The sequence below is a fragment of the Stigmatopora nigra genome, chromosome 16, assembly GCF_051989575.1.
Source record: "Stigmatopora nigra isolate UIUO_SnigA chromosome 16, RoL_Snig_1.1, whole genome shotgun sequence".
Taxonomy (NCBI): Eukaryota; Metazoa; Chordata; class Actinopteri; order Syngnathiformes; family Syngnathidae; genus Stigmatopora; species Stigmatopora nigra.
In genome coordinates this window covers 6,627,827-6,648,942 of record NC_135523.1, presented here as the reverse complement: position 1 = coordinate 6,648,942, position 21,116 = coordinate 6,627,827, and the positions used below count along the sequence as shown (strand labels likewise).

Genomic DNA, 21,116 nt, shown 5'->3' with positions numbered 1-21,116 from the left:
CCAATCACGTAATTAGCCACAGGTGATAACTATCATGACGTCATGTCAGGAGAGGCGATCCAGCGACTCCTGACAGCTAGTAATCGTATCACATCTTGCCATGTTATTTTATTAGCAATTGTTGTAGTCTGACAAGTGTTTATCACGATACACTGGTTCTGATGTAAACACTATCTGATTGCTGGCTGTTGTGAAAGAGCATGTTGGTAGTAACATCCCACTTGACTGTGTTTATTCTCTTGCATTTTTTTTAAAGCAAACATAGAGGAAATTTTGACCTGATGCAATTTTACATGAACTTTGTCCGAGTTTTCTTTTTCCTTGGTTCATTTTTACTGATCTCCCCTTTTCTCCTCTACTCAGTGATGGCCTTGGCTGTACAGCAGTGCCAGTTATCCTGCCGCTGCACATAGGGAAGAAGCAAAGACACCTTGACAAACAACCTCCATTTCCCCTCCCAAAAACGTGAAAAACACAGAGAGGAGGGAAAAGAGAAAACACACCAGCATAAACAAATGCGAACATGTACAGCGTGGAGGATCTCCTCATTTCTCATGGATACAAGATACCGAAGCATAGCACCCCCTCCACAACCCCAACCCCAACTCCTGCATCTACATCCCGCCCAGCGTCTTCTTCTTCACCCCCATCTTACATTAAACACCATGAGAGTTTGGGGAGCAGGCCCAACAGCAGGACACTCAATGGGTATGAAAGAGGGTCCAGAGTGGGATACAGCAATACATATGGAATCAGGCATCCTCATTCCTATGTCATTGGAACTGGCTGTCTCAATAACGTCGAACCTGGCAACAGGAGCCAATCCAGGCAGGAGGGGGAAATCCACAGTCAAATTGACACTCCTTCCTTTGGAGAGTCATTGACCTCAGACAGCGGGTAAGATTAAATTATGTGTTGTGACATCGATACTGTAATTTGCTGACCAATCAACCTCCCACCTAGTGTCCTAATTATAATCTTTGGCTATTTGTCGAATAATTATATTCTCTATGCTCTGGTGCGTTGACTAAATATCTGTCATAGAGCAAATCAATAGTTTTAGTCCTTGGAATTTGCATCAGGTTTTGAATTCTAGTAGCATCTGTCACAGACAGAGTCTTTGCCTCGTATTTGCATTCCTTTTTGTGTCTTTCATCCATGTTTTTTATTTTCTACTTTTCACCAAGCAATAGTGGTTATGACAATGTGCTCTGGAATCTTAATAGGCCACATTGGACCTTAAAGTTATAATCAAAACAGCTCAGGGACAAGCCTCTGTGCCCCATTTAAGCATGCCAAGTGTTACACACTCAGATGTCATATTTACTCAGCCCTGCGTATATGGCCAACTGTTTTTCACTAAAACTCCACATTTATACCTAATTATAGCCTACTTTCACATCAATAATACAGAATGTATATAAGATTTAATAAATAATGTATATGGAGCATGGGCTATATTTAGCCTTGTCTGGTGTTATGCAATTGAAGCCCTCTTGGGTAAGCGCGGTTAAATTCTATGATAGGTCTACAGAATGGTAATCCTTGGACACACCTGTTTTTTAAAGGGATGTTTCATTTAGCCATTTGCCCTTTTTGTTTGCAATTTTTCATATGATATATAACAACAAGCCAGTCAAATAATCACAAAGTAAATATCTGTTTAGATTCTTGTGATTATTATTTTCCACATATTTTGGCAAGTAGCAATAGTATAGGATGTAATTTTCATCTTTTAGTAGTTGTTTGTTATTTTTTTTCTTTTGATGGATTCACTTTTAGCAGCATTGGTTTGGTTCATTAATGGCCTGTCTTTTTTTTATTACTGATGATTTGACAAATGACTACAACTCACATGATTACTTATTTAGATGATTGGAATAGATTTGAAATGTCAAGGGTGGTCGATGACCTTAGCCTTGGGAGTTGTGCATATGTGGCTTGCTCATTGGTGTTGATCAACGGGGTCATTTTGAAAAGGGCTCAAATGAGGGTGCACTGCTCCTTGTGTCAGCCACTCATGAAACAGTAGTAATTAGCATTATTGTTTGAGTGAGGTGCTGAAATAGTTCATATCTTAAAAGGGAAGGCTTAATGCTAATGTCCTAATTAAGGGTATGTTTATCCTTTTGTGCACATGGCACAGAATAATTTTTAAAAAATTCTCATAGCCTTCTGTCTCCATCTAGTGGAAGCTGTATCCAACTTTTGTCCTCTATTAGCAAGGTTTGGCTTGATTTTTTTAGTGGAGCATTGATACTTTTATTGCTGTAGGAATTACAAATTGATCACAACCTCCATGTGTTTCCCGCAAAATAATTGTTACCAAAGTTTCAGTCTAGAATTTCTCTGACATGATGTGTCCTCTTTTTAGGTTCTGTGATGGCAGCAGAGGTCAACCGATACAATCCAAGGATGTGTCCTTTTGGAGGAGGCGAGGCCAGGACTTTACTGTTCTGCTGGACTATGCGGACTGCCACGCAGGTGGACATGGGGAGTATATCCGAGCAGAGGGACCTCGAGAAGCAAGAGGTCAAGAGTTACCCTCTGAGGAGCGTCAGCGAGTGGCCCAGGAGCGGCAACGTTGGGCAGCCCAGGTACAGGCTCGTGCTAAAGAAAGGGAGGCAGCTCTAAAACAGTGGAAGATGGCCACTGAGCGGAAGTGCCAGAGCCTGGGGACAAATGAGTGGCACCCAGCTGTCAGTTTTAGTCGCCAGATGTCGCGAAGTGATGGTGAACGTTGGGCACAGGAACAGCAGCGGCTGCACGCCAGGACACCAGAGGGAATGGTAGTCCATCCCAGGACCAAAGCCAAATCCCAGTCCATGCCCAGGATGCTGCGACCAGAGAGCCTGCAATATGTGGACACGGGCTCATGTGGTCCGGACGTGTACAGACGGCTTAATGGACACCCACTGTCACACCACGACCTTTACAGGGCACCCCGCTGGCCGGAGAATGGGAGGCCGGCAAGTGCCAACCAATTATCATTAACGCCAAAGCCTCGCTTCACTCGCCCCCCCAGACCGCCCTCCTATGAAATGCACCAGCAGATTAGGGGAAGCTGTGAAGTCTTGTCTGGGAGAGACTCGGTTATTTCCCACAGCAGGGATAGGACTCCTCTTCCCATCATACGAACAGGTGAAGCTCCATTAGATTATTTTGCACAGGATTCTGGCCCCCCAGGCTACATCCCTCCCCCATCATACAAACGAGCCCCTGTGATTATAGGAGGGCGCCGGGGATATGGTGAAATTGCAGTTGATTACAGGTAATGTGTTCTATTTGTATGGTTATATTAGGTAACTCTAAAAGGAAGGCAGTATCATGTTACAGGAACATTGCGGTGTTCAGAATGATGATAGGAATTCTGAATTACCTATACACTACCTTTGGGTGTGCTGGAATAGAGCCTGAAATTTAGTTTTCAACGTTTGCCACAATCTTGCTGTAAATCCTTTAAAATAACCATTTGCAAACTTTTGCTTATTTCATTCAATATGCATATTTTACCATTTGTATGCACATTTCATTTAATTCTTGATTTTTGGCCTCACTGTGTTCCATGACTTATTCTGGCCGATGCAGCGCACTATTGACTGGCTTTGTCGTAATTAACTTAGAAACTTCATCACAGACATGCTCGGGTTGCGAAATTAACTGCTAAGTATGCATTCAGTCCTGGATCATGGATCATTATATGTCAAAATCATAGTGATATCGTATGTAATAATTGTTTATCATTGTGAATGTTTTCCTAAAAGTCTTTGGTAGACAATGTAGGTCCAATTCAACTGTGTTGTTTTGCATTTAGGTACAGAGGTGATATGTACCAGCAGATACATGTGGCTCCCGACGGATCACATTGGATTACTCGACATCCAGCAGCTCATTGGTCTGAGTCGCCCAGAGAGAAGTGCATTGCAGTCCAGAAGCACCTACATCATCCTGTATGTACTTCACAAGGGTATCCAGGAGGAGGGGTCCAATATATCTCTTTTGATGATCCACGCATCCGGCACATTTCCTCACCTCTCGGTGGTAATTCCCTCACCGACGCTGATAAAATACGTCACATCCGTAACGAGTTACCCGGCAACACCGTGTCGGAGCCAGCATCCTGCAACAGTGCCTTTTCGCCCCCGTCGGTCGGGCCTTTTATCGCTGCCAAACTGGCTAGCGATGATAATCAGACATCTTCATGTGACTTTGACAATGACAATAAGAGGTGGCACTGCAATTTGCACAAAGCGACTGTCGATAACTTCTCAGCAACTGACCAAAATTGTAATACGTATTCCAAAAACCAACTTCCTCCTCCATCCCCATCTTCAGCCTTCCAGGCCCCAGTAAGAAGGGCAGCATCTCGCCAGGGGTCTAGTCTAGATCAGGTCTTCGCAGAAACCATCACACAAGTGAAAAAAATTGTCCCGGAATCAGGGATGGACAATAACAGAAATACAAAGAGAAGAGTGAGTGAGACCATCTTCTGCCTTGTGTCTGTTCCCCTTCACACACCAACTAACCTTAACAAAGATTTATCAGCAGATCAGAACAACAACGACACACCACGAAGTCTGACTGTGACCAATACGGAGACCTTCGCCGTGGGCCTGAAGGAGACCCACGCCTTGCGAAGCAAGTCGGTGAATGAGATGCCCATCCGAGTCCACTATTCACATTTTCATACCACCAGCACTTCCTCGCTGAGGAATTCCAAGAGGGCTCCTTTAAGAAAGGAGATCATTGATGCTTGGGCACTTCAAGCCCAAGAGGAAAAGGAGATGTGTTATTCCGGCTCCTGGCCTGGAAATCAATACCGAAACCAGGAAACCCAGACTGGCTCACCCTTGACAGTGATCAAAAGTCCTGAATCCCAAAGCCCACCTGGAGGACAAGAGCCTGTCCACTCCGCCTCAGACACAACAACTGATAGTGGTGTAGGAACAGATAATGGTTCCTCCTACGGCTATCCAATGGCTGGCCAGAAAAACCTCAATCCCTCCAGCAACAGCGCCTTTTCCCGACTTAGCAACAGCCCACCCCAGCAATCCTTGCAACCTTCTGTGCAACACCTATCCTCCCCATCCAAACAACAGCCGGATTCAGCAGACGCGAACCCAACCTCTCCAAAGAAGAGCAACTCCAGTCCCCCAGAGGGCGCTGAACAAATGGCTTTTGGTCAGTTCCTCCTCAAGCCAGTTGACCGACGACCATTCGATGCTATTGGTGAGCTGGAGACCATCAATAAGGAGATGGAAGACACAATCAGAAAGAGGCGTCATGCTGGTCGGTCAGTTGATGATTTAGACGGCATGAATAAAAGAAATGCCCGCTATAAATCAGGAACGCGCTTTGCAACTGGCCTTGAAGCAGGCAGACAAGCAATGAGTCTTGCACCTGGACTCAAAGAAAAACCTGTTATCAAAATACGGTCAAAATCATTTCCCTCGACCAATGAGTTGGAATCCGTAGACACACAAGTTTTCTTCAGACCACAGACCAACATATCATTAACAGATAGATTAGGGGGGATCCATGGTACAGGTGTGAGACAAGCTGTGTCCGTATTGCCTCAAAACAATAATTCAAACGGGCTTTATAGGCAGGATATTCCTGTCCCTCAGGAGTCATTGCTAAAGGATGTTGGACTAACGGTTTATACGGAGAATCCATGTGGTCATGGGGACACAAGACCTCACTCGGCCCAGCTTGATCCCTTGGCCTTGTCTGTGGACTTTCCAAATGAGAGTGGCACAGTACATGTGAAAAATGGTGGCATTCCTCAAGGCAGTTCTGAGCTAAAGTATCCAGATGAAGTGTTCACCGAGGCAAAGGCTCAGTTGGCCAAAAGACCAAAAAGCAGAAGTGAGATGAATTTGAGCCTCAATGGAAGCAGAAATGAAAATTATAAATTGCCCAAGAGTAAAAGTTCTCCGTCTAACATTCAGATGACCAAGGAGGTTTCCTTTCTGTTCAAGGATGAGGCCAATGACAGATACAGTCACTCAGAGTCTTTAAAATACAACATAAATGAGACAACAATTGCAGACGTGCACCTTGAGACCTTATTGATTCAAGAGAAAGAGAATGCATTACCCACAGAGGACCTCACAAACCTCTACGAGGTTAAATCTGCAAAGGGAATACCTGAAAATGAATCCATTGAGGAGAGAGCGGCCAGAATCTTGGGTATAACTGTTCCAATGGAGACTTTAGGAGTGTCTGAAAATAGCACAGAAAGCCCCTTAGCAGAGAAAACATGTTTTGCAAGCGAGAAAAGTCAGAGTGTGTTTGAAGAGGACAAGCAAGTCATTTTACATGGACCAGATCTGGAAGAGGCCAATGTGTCAAAACTGAGGGATGGCGTTGAGGAAAATTGCAGTCAAAGCTACAGCAACAATTATATTGATGTTGAGCACAAGAACGATAACTTAGATCAATCAGCAACGGTGTTGAACTTATCTGAATTCCCTCCTTGTAATCGTCCCGAGTCCCCAATAATGACCTCTAAAGAGAAGCCACAACCAAGTAAGGCCGAAAGGAAAGGAACTAAACCACAACCTTCAAATAAATTCATCGAAGCCGTGCACGATAAGCTAAATTCTACTGCCTCAGTATCTGCAACAACTTTGGGCAACTCAACCACGGACAGAAAAGCCCGATTCAAAGAACTAGACTCGGTTTCTCGAATCAGACGCCTAAGCCTAAAAGGGTCTGATTCCAATAGAGCATCTAATTCTGAGAAGAAAGATGTCAGTAGACAGGAATACTTTTTAAAAGAAAAGCCAAAGGTGGAGTTTGAGGAGAAACAAGGAGATGAAAATGGTGTAAATGCACTAAATGGAAGAAGGAAAGAGGATGTGGTTCCTCAACTTGAGCTTGAAAACGCAAGTGAAGCACTCAGAGAGAATTGTCGACCTTGTGAAGACAATGAACATATATGCAAAGAAGATGGGAAATCCAGGGAAGTAGAACGGACTGTTGATTTTGCACTAAAAGCAATAAAAGAAGGAGAGACGGATGATGTCGAAGTAAAGGCAGAGGAATCAGAGGGAAAAGTGAAGCTTAACAAAATTGACAACACAGACAAGCAAGATGCAGCAGACGTTAGCAAAAGTCAAATGACTAACGACATTAAGGTAGGAAAGTTGCCTAAAGCAAAGGTTCGCACGAAGCTGCAGAAACCTCCGCTGCTTCCTAAACCTCGAAGTGTTCCCAAAAGAGAAATAACCTTACCACTCAGTTTTAGTCCTGGGACCTTTACTTCCTCAAATGTGGAGGGTGAGGAAATACTAAATGTCACAGGTGGGTGTAAGGATAATACTTGTATTTATATACATTGTACCCCTGATATTCCTATGTTGAAATTTAACAGTCCGTTTTTGTTTTCTCATCAGACTCCTACGACCCAAGTCGAGTGGAGCGAGTGTAACCTCTGTCTGGATCTGCATTTACCACTGTGGAAATTGTTTTTTCAAATATAACTTTTTTCCCCCCCAGGGAACATAAACATGCTTTCATTTCATTTTAAGGATTATTCGGCTGTGAGGCTTCCAGTATTGGCACATATCACCCCTTGCAAATCTGACTTTTCTGGTGCTGCGGAGCCATTTTTACAGCCACAATAAATGATGATGCTTATTTTCCAAGCCCTGAGATTGACTGGCGACTAGTTCAGGGTAAGCATCGCCTCTCAACTCAAATAAAATGGGATAGGATCTAACTCACGACCACTCAGAAGACAAGTGGTAGTGAGAATATACAATATATACAGTAGTAGAAGGATGGATGGACAGTTCTCCAAGCCTTTTTCAATCTTTTCAATCTCGCCAATTCTTCCCGTAGCCACCTTCATTATTTTATCCGCTATACCGAGTAAATTGCCTTTCTTTGAAATAGTATTGTTTTTGTTTTCTTCACGGTGCATGTCATTATTTCCTCCTGCGCTCAGCCTTTTGGCTTAGTGTTGAATTATGAATGTAAAAGCGCTTCAGCTCTTCAAAACAAAAGAAATGTAACAGGTTCATTTAAAACAAAGGCAACCGTATTGCATTACAATCAGTATTAACCTTCACCAAATGTAAATATAGAAAAGAATATAACATTTTATCCAGATTATAGAAATCAATTTAAAAAAATACGTATATTTTCTTATATATGTTCGGAAAATCATAGATTTTCGTTTTTTTAATTGTGGTATTTGAGTGAGACACTAATTATGGAACCCTCTGTTCTTTATTCTTATACCTGTATGATAGCGAATGTACTCAGAGTGTCTGGGTTGCAATTAAAACACTGTGGTCTTTGAATAGCTTCACTCAAGAGCAATATAAATTATTGTATACTTTTTTTGTTGTTTTGGGGATCGGCAGGCTTTTTGGTTCTATTTGAAGATGTCCCCATTTTTAAGGAGATCTCATTTAAATGTCTGATTTACGTGTTACATTTTGGCAGGTGTGTGATTTTACAATCCTGATAGATTATTGGCACTCATTAACATGATAACCAATAATCCCTTCCAATATTTAAAGATGATTATTTTCAGTGTGATTTGTGCAACACTTCTTTTTTCACTTTTAGCATCTTAATTAGTAAATGCCACAAACTGTATATCAGAAGTCTACTTTGTCAACTAGTACTAAAAAGAGAACTTCATTCAATATATATATGTATTTTGAGGCAGTAAAAGAGGTCTATATTTAACTGCAGGTAGTAGTCTAGATGTGTCAAAAGTGCTTTTATGCAGGAAATGATAAATATCATGTAGCTATGTTGAATGAAAGGTGTGCCTTGTCCACAGTTTCTCTTGGTTAACTTGTGTGTAAAACCTCAAACATAATCATTTACCATGAGCGGAATTGTTGGTAATAACATTAATTGTTGAATTCAAATTTACAATACTACATACTATGAATGACTATTTGAGACAAATACTTTAAAAATTAATAATCCTATAACATGAAATATAAAATAGCCAATTTTCTATTTTTACCAGTAGACAGGTATTTTATTTTTTGTTTTTTTTAATTTTTAAAGTATATTTTCCCATGTTGTCACCATAATAGTCCTTCGTATATTCTTGACCGTGATGTACAAAGCATTGTAAGTATGTTTAATCGTTTTATTTTTTTACATATCATTCCGTATTTTTGCAGGTTTTGATCAGAACAGTCTTAGCTTTTGCAATAACAATACATCAAATTTGGGAATATACCAAACCAAACTTTATGCTATGCATTTTCCATTAACATTTACTGGATCCAAAAGTACTTCTCCTGGATCTTTATGCCAGTTTGTTTGTTCAGTTTTTGTGCTTTTGAAAGGAAAATAGTTTTGACCTAAGATGTTGTTGGTACACAGAAAGTGGCGTCGACTAGGGTAATTCGTTTAAAGTCGAGTTTTGTCTCCATTCTGTTTTTTGCCTCAGTACCTACCTGTTCTTCCTAGTTCCAGTCCATTCTTGTTAGTCTTTTGTACTGCAAGTTATTTGTAACAGACTGATTGGTGCACATCTTGCTTTAATATTTTATATTTTCATACAGATATGTATACTTTTTTTTATGTGCGGCATCTTTAGAGTTTTTTTTGTGTGTGAGTGTGTGTGCATGAAATGCGTAACAAGTCACGGGGAAGTGTATTTGCATATACCATTCTTTCATTGGGAACTATGGTAGTATACCGAATAAACAACTGTTATATTTCAAATAATGTATATTTTATTTTCAGAAAGGTATTCTACATATTTAAAGCAGAATATGGTATTTTTAGATTGTGAAAAGGGAACTAATTATAAAATGCACAATGTTTGTCTATATTTAAATAGATCATTTAGAATGATCAGGAATAGACAAGTGTGTGCTGTTGTACAGTATTACAGACGATTCATAAATAAACGTATTTGCATGAAAAAAGTGTTTCAGGGTGAATGTGATCAAATCAGAACATTCTTGAGAGTTTATTTAACTGAATTGAATGCCTTTATTTTTATTATTCAAGTACAATGAAGCTTCACCATAAAGTCTATACATAATCTTGGATAAATTAATTTACAGATAAGCACATCTCACTTGAATCAAAACGAAAAATTATTCTAAATTGACTTTATAATCCATCAGATGGCGCTCCAGTACTTGAGATGACTTCATCTTCCTCACAGGACCAACTACCCACTCTTGCATGTATGTATTTTTTTCCCTTAAAATTGAACATATTGAGCATAGTATTTTTATATCATATAAGAACACAGGAAAACTGGAAACGTTTAACTTGGGAACATAAATCAAAGACCTTTAATCGCATTTTCTAAAATTGATTCATTAGTTTAAAATTAATTTATATATATAATAAAAAACCCCATTCCTACAATTGCAATATATAATATATAATTTTAATTTATAGCCTCAATCACTTTTTGCACTGTTTCCGCCTTCAATTTTCTGTTAATAATTAGCTACATTCCTCAGCATTCAACAACAATGTTAACGTGTATCAAATTGATATTTTTCTTTTCTATATAGTTTTGTGAATGTTTTCATTGCCTTTACATGAGCATTTAGGCCTGCACTGACCTTTGACCTGACAGCAACGTGGTGCCTATTCTATCTGGTCACACAAAGTCTGTTCACATGACACAGGGACCAGAGCCCACGTTGTGCTGAAGATAACCCCGCAAAAAAAAGTGCATCCGCTTTGTATCCACTCGTGTGTTCCCTGCAAGGGGGCCCACACAAACCGTTATTCCTATGAGGCAACCAACCGGGATAGATTTCAAAAGTTTGCTTCTGATCTGATGTCTGGCTGTGCCAGTGGGGTAACACAAACTCCCTTAGTCCATTTTCCTATGATCCTTTCTTCTGTAAATATTGAAGATTTCAATCTTAAACAGGAAAAGTTTAGCTTTCAAACATGATTCCAATACCCATAATTACATTTTCTAAACATTCCAAACATCCTAACAATATTATTCTGATATATGATAGATCATATATTCCTAACATACCTATAAATATGTTCCTTTGACTCCAAAAAAAAAACCCATTCCTATTATTGCAAATGTTTGCTCAACGTTTTCCAAATTATCTCTTGTGTTTGTATTTAAATGTCCTTGATGCTAATCAGTCTTTTTGCCTGTCTGGCCTGTGTTTGCTTGGTGCTGACATCAGCAGGACCGCCACCACCGTTTGCGCTCACCTTTATTGGACACAAAAGATTGTTTGGAATTTGTGTGGGAGAGGACAGGGTTAGGTACACTGAGCAAACAGATCCTTCTTCCACTGTCGCACATGTTTACTCATGATTGTTCAGGGCTTCTGTGTAGTGATGAGGAGAAGCAAGTGATGCATGCGTGTGTTGACAACAACAAGTGTTCAGACTAAGGTGGCGCCCATACGTTTGTTCGTCATGCCCTAAAGAAACATATCTGCTTTTGTATTGTACTTGAGCATTAAGGGCATTAGCAAAATGAGATGTTTTTAAACTCCAAACTGTCAAAAATTGTTTTTTGAGGGGGTTGAAGGAGGTTATTTTACAGTGTCCTCTTACCAATGCAGTCCTTAGGATACATGGGGATGTTAGCATTAGTTTGGATGCAATGACACCCCAAAAAATCCAATATTTAATAAATATTTTAAAGTGGATATTTTCAAAAATGGCATTTTATTTCCAAACAATGCAGGTGGGGACCAGTAAACATCAAATTTGAAGGACACTGGACTGGAAAACATCATTCTGAAGTCAGCTTTGAGGTACTATTATGATTGTTTTGACCATATTATCATGATATATTGTTATATTTTTTTAAAAGACATTTATTTACCGTTGTTTACCATTTATAGTCCAGTCTAAATCGTTGCAAAAATTCCTATAGACATCTTAACAATTTAAATTTGTCTCAAATTGTGAATGAATGTCTTACTTTATTCTCAACTTAGCTGCATGCCGGTTATAAAACACACTTGTGCAAACATTAGCCTATGTCGTTGTTTATTTGCCTATAAAAAGGTTTTGATCATCCATTCAAGGATGTACAGGTATTCCAAATCCGTTTATTTTGCGACTTTGTTCTTTCTAAAAACATCCTGAAGCTATCCTAAGTCTCCACAGGACTAGAATGTTTTTAATTAGGTGATTTTTTTTTCTCCATCCTTCCCCATCTTCCCATTTCCTATGCAGCATCTGATATTGTTGATCTTGTTTTTCTTTCGTACTTCCTGGATAAAAATGAATGGCGTCTCTGTCATGTCATAGAGCGTAGGCTTCTGGGTTGTCTCCTTCCTGTTCTCTGCCTGCCTTATCTCGCTCACAGTGTCTGGCCTCCTTCGGTGTCAAACCTCTGCCCGCTCCCCCACTGTGCAGACAGACAGATAAAGTGGGGGGGCGGTTAAATTAGGCGCCTCTCACTTTATTCATAGCCACCTCCCAATGAGTTGAGCAAAGACAGGAAGCTCTGAGGAGCTCCTTCCTTCCTAAGACTGGGACCAACGGGAAAAGGCTGTTGGTTTTTAGATTTTCAGAGCTAAAGGAGGGGTGGTGGGAAGTCTTGGTGGGTGTTCAGTGTGTGGTGTTAGTTACTTGAGGCATCGCCATAAGGTCTTCATTTCTTTCCCCACTGGCCATTACTGTGACAGGCTGTTTACTATTACCGACAGATTAGGTTTACTTTAGGACTGATGTTGTTTTAGTAGGCGAAATGTAAACAACAACATACTGTTATAGATTAATGCTACTTTGAGGAGTTTCTTAACATAGGCTGAAAATGCAAGGATACTGTAGTATTCTCTTAAATCTTCAGGATGAAAGGAAGGAAGATAGATGATTTGGGTCCTGCTGACCCTGACTTTGACCTGCTTCTCCTTTCACATTGAGCTAGTTAGTACTTCCAGGTTTGTGCCTAAATTAGATCTTTTTGGGCATAGGTTGGAAAAGAGTTTAGCAGGTACTGACTTGGATTGAATTACTTTTTATGTGTTACTGTCCCAGTTGAAAACAGAAAATGTGTCCAGTTCTTGTTTTTTTTTTTGCAATCCATGCAACTGAGTCTAAAAAGTAACCCCTCCTTTGTGCCCCCTTCGTCTCATAGGCCCTCTAACACACAACCTGACGCCACATAGACACCTCAAAGCATACATTCGCGTAACACTACCACATTCACTCCTCATGTCTTTTGTGCAAGGGTTGTGACCTCCCCTAACAACATGTTTCCCCGCCTTTTATTTCAAGTATGAAGGTCACAGGGCTTTAACAGGGGGAGACAGTCTTCTTTCCATGCTGTTTGCAGACATAAATGTCCATTCAGATGTGAAGACACACAAGACAATTTGTCATATGTGTTTTGAAAACAACTGTAGGCTGTTTTCTTAAATAAAACCTGACAGTTGATGAAGTTCAGTACATGCATTTTTTTTATTTATTATTTTTTGAGTGAAATTATCTGGTTTCTGCTTAAAAGAAAAAGAATAATGTGCAGTTAACACGATGTAGAGTCCATAACTTGATTGATTGCACAAAGTCACAATTTTGAACTTGGCTTTGTCATAAATCAAAGCTTTTACTGCTCTATACACAGAATGCATACCATTCACTTTACTATCCCATCAGTTTTGTTTTAACGTCTTTTGACCGGATCATGGACGCCAAAGCCAAGACAGCATAAATGTGTAGTCCACAACTCCCCCCTACTTCCACTCACGACATCTCACATAGTGCTCAGTAAGCTATTGTGATACGAGCCAAGAAGGCCACAACTTGTGGAAAGAAAAGATTTAATGTGTGTGGTCAAAGATGGAAACCTTTGGCTTGTTTTTCTAGTCGATCAGAGTCATACAAGAGACCGTTTTATAAAAGGGTTGTCTGTTTTCCTCCAAAAGGAAGTTTGGTGAAATAGCGGCAGAGGATGTAGAAAAGGAAGTGTGTCTAGTATTCATAGGAACATATCAAGCAACCCCTAGTGAAAAGTATGAATGATTTGAAAGGGGGTGGGGGAGCCCAAAATAATGCCAGAAAGCAGCTCTTTTGGCTCAGGCCATTGGACACTGTTTATTTTTTATTGGCTTACTTCCCTATCAGGTCTTCCTTTGGTGTTTTAGAGAAGGTAAATGTGAATTATTTTAAGTTACATTTATAATATAAATATACATATTTAACCAAGCTATAAAGTAACAATCTTTGACTCTATATAACATGGTGGTGGGATTTCTGGGGGACACAAACAGATTCATGAATCATCCTTGAGGAATGGTGTCAGTTGGACTTTTGTTTGCAACATAATGGGGTCTCCATTTTTCTCTAAACCTGACCAGTTTTTTTTAATAAGGTCTTTTTCTGACTGTCAGGGGGAGGTGGCCCCCTGAGGCCAAGGTCAAGTTGTCAAACAATGAGTAAAAAATATTTGTGTTACATATTTGATTATGGGATCCTTAAAGTCTTCAAGTTTTAGGGTGATTCTTTGTTTTGGCACAAATTATATATATTTTTTACAGGGCAATTTACAATATGTACACATTCATAAACATTTTCACTCGCTTGTCTGTTCTTTGTTGCTAACACGTTTTATTAGCAGTAAAACATGTCTCAAGTTAGGAGGGTAGTTCAAACTCCCACATGTGAATAGACATCAGGAACTTTAAATTCAAACTACATTTTCTTAAAATATATTTCACATAAAACCAAACTGTAATTGAATATAAGAGACTCATTTTGGGTTCTAAGTGGAAAATAAATAATGTTCATTAATGATACATTTTCCATGTTAAATTTAAAAGCTACATTTGTAACTGTCAGTCAAACTTGAGATTGATTTGGCATTGTCATAACTGACAGTTTACCGCATATATGCATATATTTTATGTATGAATTGCCCAGAGAAACTAGGTCATAAACTACAACATGTCCTGATATGATTAATGCTTCTGGTTGCCCTCAATAATATATGTAATAATCCCACTACCTGTGGTCAATTTAATTAAGAATACTGCTAAAGCCCAAACTCACACTGAGCTGGCAAATGTGATTTTTGATACTGAAAATAATGCAGCATGTAGTGTTTTTTTTTCATTTCATAGTTTGTCTTAGTGTTTTGCTCTTGTGATTGCCCCTTTGATTTTACCTGTTGTTGCCTGCTCCTAGTGTTTCGACCAATCCGCTGCCATTTGTTAGCACCCTTGTCCGTCTGTAGAAACGCTCAGTTTTTTATTTTGGTATTTTTCAAATAATCTTTTACATTGCATCATTGCATTTCAGCTTGTTCCCGCTCCATTAGTAAGTGTGATAATCAGTCTTTTGCTTGTACTTGCTTGGAAGTTTGATATTAAAACAAAACAACTGCAGCATTTCTACACAAAGAGCAGCTTGTTTCAGGCACATTTTCTCATGCAATCAGAAAACCCCCCTCTAATATGATTAAACCCCTTTTCCAGTCTCTTAATCTAATGAGTATCTCAAACAATATTGGATATACATCATCAGCAAGCGCAAAACTAATACACCATCAGCCTCCCTTACTGTGTGCGTTTTAAAACAACATACACGGGGCCCGTTGTGGAATGCGTCCATATCACCCTGATAAATCCCAGCTTTTGATTTACCGCCGTGGAAAAATGTGCACTCTACATGGAATGTCTCACAGTGTTTGTCGAGCTCATACAGTATGCGAGCGATATCGCCTTGAACACGCGCAAAAATGAATCTAGTCATTGTTAGAGAAAGGGCAGAAAAAAAGAGGGTAAGCCTTCCAATAATGTTGGTTTTGTGTTGGCCCGGACCTCCCTTTTGACATGTGAGGCTTTATCTTCGTTCCACATCAGGAAAAGTCTGCTCATAGTTATTAAGGCTGACCTCTAGGTGCTTGAGCTTTTGGAAAAAAAAAGCTTTTAACAGAACAAGTTTGAACTGTGCATGCATACAAGTTCATCCTCGGTTAAACAAGGGAGATAATTGCGATGGAGTAAATTCTTGTCGTTAGAAAACTTTACTCATGGCGTGTCTTCAAAGTATGTTTGACGAGCCCTTACGAAGCACTCCCAATTTATTTTGGAATGATTAAAATCAAAGGCAAACAAACCCTACATTTTCATGCCCTCAAAATAAATAGCCCCTCAGAACCATTTGGGACTAATGTTGGTTGGTTGGAACTTTATTTCTTGGTTGCAGTAAAAAGACAGACAAAAGACACACAAGACATTGTAGACCTAGGTAAAAAAATGGAGCCACACACAGGAAGTCCACAAGGTGGGGACCTTCTGCAGACTGATGTTACCGCACAGTTGTTGTTGCACAGTGTAACTCAATCTATATTCAAAGTGTACCTTGCACAGGCCTCTACTTTATCTCTGAAAGGTGCCTGAACTCCCCCCAATCCAAAATATGACACACTGTCATCCCCTATTCCAAGGCCTTTAAATCCTCTGCCATCCTTTCATGTGAAGAAAGTGTCCATTGTTTGTGGTTTGTTGTCAAAGAGGCCTGTACATAGGTGTGCCTAGGAGTTGGCCGCTGGGATTCATAGAAGTGAAAACATCACTATCGGGTTGTCATTTCCAGCCTTTTAAAGTTAGAAAAAAAGTTACCCTTTCTCTGTCAAATACTAGACAACTTTCTTACAAGTCTCTCACATTGTGAATGGACGTTATTTGTATTGACTGCATTATGCCACATACATTATTTTGTCTTTAATTTTTGGAAACTGGGTTTTGGTGTCCCCTGACTAATGGATACTACCCAGCAGAGTAATTTATGTCCCATCCAAACATTACTGTTGTCATTTGGCTTGGGTCCCAGTTTCTGATCTGTAGTTTTTTCAATTAATGAGTAAACTTAAAATAATCGTTTACTCTCGTTTTGACATGTTTTCAGGATAATCTGGAGGATTCTAAAATACTAACATTATTTTTGATAGCACTCCAAGAAATTATATTTCTTAATAGAACATGTAGTTGATATAAATGCACATTTTTCAAATATTCAGAGATCTCATAAGGTTTGATGATTCAGAGACCACCAGAGACGCTGTATATGAATTATTCATCCTTGGAGAATTCCACATTTGGACTGATCCGAATCTCACCTGTGATGCCATCTTCGTCCACCACAACCCCTTCTCTATTCTCTCCATGGTGGTCTTTTATTTTTTTCGATGTCTTTGAAGCTGAGCCCTCCTCAAAGGACAACCAACTTAGCCCGAGTGACAGAACCGGCTTGCCTGGTAGACATCAAATAGACAGGTCCCCCTGATCTGACAGTGATCCAAAAAGCCTCCCCCCCCTTCCCATCTGCAAACCCCCGTTTCTGTACCTCTTAACCCAGCCATTCACATAAACTTGAACCATCCTTTGAGCTTGTAATTAGAACCACACTGACTGCAACATAGTAGAGTTGTTTGGGCTACAGACGTGCTTCAGGGGCCAAAGGCCGAGATGGTTTTTAGACCATTTTTGTGAGAACGAATGTGTTCATGAGGTTTCAACTCTCAGAGACAAATCTTCCTTCATTCTATAAACCTAAATAACCATTATATTAATTAAATATTAATAACACCATTGGAACTCTTACTCCTTGCAACATATTTGCCCATTTCTTGTGAATTCTGGTGCACAATATATTTTTTCTTATCTCATGTTATTCTTGTCTTATCAGTCGTTTTTAAAATAGGTTTTACTTTTGGACTATCACAAAAAATATATCCAAAATAAAACGAAGCATGTTAAGAGTCAATCCCTATGTAATGTGTAGTCAGGACTTTGCATTCTGTATTTTTAATTAAATTTTAATAGAGAGCAAGGACTTATAACTTTAATGCTGAATCAGGCATGGCACCAACGACTGATCCTCCAGTTGAACCTTTTAGGCTCACTTTATGAGCAGTTTTAAAAGGATTTCTTATTGTGACATGCTTCCCGTGTCACTGAGTAGAAGTAAGCAAACACAACCGAACTGTTTTTGCCTCTTTGTTTGTTTGACTGGTTACAACATGACATTTATTAGCTTGGTCTTCTTTTTCATTGAGGCTTTTAGCTCCATTAGTCTCTTATGTTGGCCATTTATATGTCTCAGAGTGTTTATCTATGTTGACTAGGGCACACAGAGGGAAGGGCTGTGAAAAAGAGGCAAATGAAACACAGCATGCCAGAACTAGTCACTCAGCAGTCGATTAGTGACAACTTGACGAGCCATCCTCTCTAAAATGTCAGAACAGGCCTCTCGGCTGGGAAAAACTCCCCCTGATCATCTTCACTGTCTAAGACCACTGGTTGATTACATTCACTAGTCCTCTTAATTGCTAATTTGCCAAATGGATGGGAAGTGAATGGTCTGTGTGTCTATGGGAGCCACCGGAGAAGCGTTGAGGGGCGGAGGTCACAATGTGGAGACCTCCCTCAGGGGAATTTCTGTTACGTCTGAGCACTTTACAGGATTATTTAGGCTAACTTTCATCTCCATCACTGCTTTAGGAGTTTTCAGAGTGCTCTGACCTCTGATCTCTGTCCCTGTTCCCTTACCCTCTTCGCAGGGAAATTCCACATGAAGTGTGTCTCTCGACCATAGTCGAAAGTATCGTTCTGGCTAAGCTCACCGCCAGGTTTGACCACAACAAAGAGACTGGGTGTCATTATAGGACTAAGAACCTACAAGGTCAAGTTTGCACAATAGGTCTTTTGCAGGGAGGTTAAGAGTGGTTGATGCGGCAGGTGAGTGTTTTTCTGGGAGGCTCTCGGATTCGACATGCCACGCAATCTTTGCTACGAATGTTAAATGCTCTAAAGCACGTGTCAAAGTGGTGGCCTGGGGGCCAAATCTGGCCCACCGCATCATTTTGTGTGGCGCGGAAAAGTAAATCATGAGTGCCGACTTTGTGTTTTAGGATCAAATTAAAATGAACAGTATAGATGTATATTAAATTTCCTGATTTTCCTGCTTTTAAATCAATAATTGTAATTTTTTAATCATTTTTTCTGTGTTTTTAGTTCAAAAATAATTTTGTAAAATCTAAAAAAATCTGGGCTTGCGTGGGTTTTCTCCAGGTATTCTGGTTTCCTCCCACATTCGAAAAACATGCATTGTAGGCTCCTATTGAGGATAATGCGGTTCAGAAAATGAATGAATTAACAAATTTGAAAATGCTAGTAAAAGTTGCCAGGATACAAAAGCAAACCCCCTCGTGCTTCTCCCACGGGCTCCGGTGTTCACTGGTCAGTCTGTGGCTGGGAGAAAGAAAAAAGAGAGGTAACACACAAGGGCTGATCAAAGTTTAGCCGGTGCCCCACTGTTCTCCAAATAAATCCCCCTACTGCTGAGCTCTCAGTGCCAGCCTTGTTTCAATAAGTCTCCCTTATTGTACACGCAGCCAGAGGTCTCTGAGGCGCGCCGTCCACTGTGAGCTTCGAAAAGGATTACATGTCTAAATATACGCTGTGAGAAACTTGGAGAGTGTGTGTGTCCGTGCGTGTGTGAAAAACATTTTGTGATTCTGTTAAATTAAGCAGAGTCGAATAGGATCAGTATATGAAAAGGGCCTGGATCACACTGGTGGCTCTTGCATTAGAGGTAATTTAACAGCAATACCACTGTGGACCTACTGTGCATAGCTTCGAGTAGATTGACTTTATAAACCACAATGTTACAATATAAAGAGAACTCGTTTGTGCTTACGTTTAGGGAATTAAATGTTGGCTATCTTATTTATACAGTTTTGCCCAAAACAAGGTTTGGGGAAATGGTTGTTAACATTAGTTAATGAGTCTGGAAGAACATTGTTTTGACTGTGTGGCTTTGGAAAATACATTATCATTTGTCAATCTATGTTTTGAAAACATTAAATACAAATGGGCCGCTGGCTGAAACATTCTTTAAATATAGCAAGTAACATCAGCAAAGCAACATTAAACATACATGGTCAAGTAGAAAACAAAATAAAAATGTTTAGTCTTATTATAATTATATTTATATCTACTTTTTCCCTCTCTTGAACTTTTTTAAAAGAGATTTGTGATCGATTGCTGTTTTCTATCTGGTAAAATGTATCAATATATTTCGCTAAGCTGCTTGATTTATTCCATTCTTCTTGCCAGATGAACTATTTCACACTGTATACTTAAAACTAATTCTACTCATGATTTGACCGGATTTGTTACATGCTCGTATTTCACTCTTGGTATTAGCCTATTGCTTGTCATGGAAACAGGACCATGGATAAGCTTGTGAGGCGTCATATAATTGTGTGAGCCATGGAAAAAAAATATTTAGCTAAATATTCCATACAACTCAGATACACTTAACCTCAGAATATCATAATTCACTATAGTCAACAGTTCAAAAACAGTCATATTTCTTAATTTGTCGGCCACAACCTGTTGCCAGTCATACGTCAATTTAATTGCCTTCTATTTGCTGGAGTTTTTTCTTGTTATAATGCCTGATTTTTTTTTAACCGCCAGACTAGTAGTCTGATGATATGCCTAGCCACATAAACGTGGTTAAGAGTTCCACATTGTCAAACCTGATGGAAACCAAAGCCTCCAATGAGTAATTTTATAAATATAGTGGCAGGTGGGACTTGTTGGACATGCCTACTCTCTCCTTTACAAATGGTGGCTAATGTTCCTGACCTCCTCACCCCATTGGGGGCCTCGGCAGCTGGGGTGCCTCAACCCCTGCAACCCATACCACGACTCCCTTGTGTGTGTACTTTGCTTGAATGCGTTTTATGTCTATCTGCGTGTATACATTGCCACATGGTCACCTGAGTTTCCTTGGTCCCTAGTCATCTTTCAGCTGTGCCCCCAACAACACATACTCCGTCTTATGTGTAGTTCAGACAGTGCAGCTGCCTCCCATTCACAAGAAAGCCTTTTGGCAGCAGCTCTGTGCCAATATTCCCAATCTACTACTGGGAACAAATCAGCCTTGTCCAAGCTATCCAGAAAGCTTTTGTGGCAATGGTCTGCTCATGTTGTGCAAATAAGTCACAGTACCATATCATGTAAACATGCCAGAAAAATGGCTGACGGTGGAGTGAAGAGATGCAGAATCCTTGGTTGTGTGTGGAATGTTATCAAGATCAAGATTTTTTTTTAGTTGCTGGTTTTCAGGAGATTTGAGGATGTGTACTGATTTTACTTGGA

General features: G+C 39.9%; 1 protein-coding gene across 7 annotated transcripts in view; it reads left to right on the top strand.

Annotated features, from left to right (window-relative positions):
* The window catches only part of jcada (junctional cadherin 5 associated a), a 97,899-nt gene that overhangs the window by 15,348 nt on the left and 61,435 nt on the right, over positions 1–21,116 (top strand). For 5 of the 7 annotated variants that reach the window (XM_077735735.1, XM_077735739.1, XM_077735734.1 and 2 more), the window contains 6 exons: positions 364–897; positions 2,375–3,271; positions 3,815–7,308; positions 7,398–7,682; positions 10,119–10,181; positions 11,678–11,747. In XM_077735735.1, the coding sequence (XP_077591861.1) occupies positions 524–897; positions 2,375–3,271; positions 3,815–7,308; positions 7,398–7,435 (4,803 nt within the window). In that variant the 5' untranslated portion in view covers positions 364–523 and the 3' untranslated portion in view covers positions 7,436–7,682; positions 10,119–10,181; positions 11,678–11,747. Of the gene's footprint in view, positions 1–363; positions 898–2,374; positions 3,272–3,814; positions 7,309–7,397; positions 9,915–10,118; positions 10,182–11,677; positions 11,748–21,116 lie in introns of those variants that run through there. The other 2 variants (XM_077735740.1, XM_077735737.1) reach the window with 2 other exon arrangements.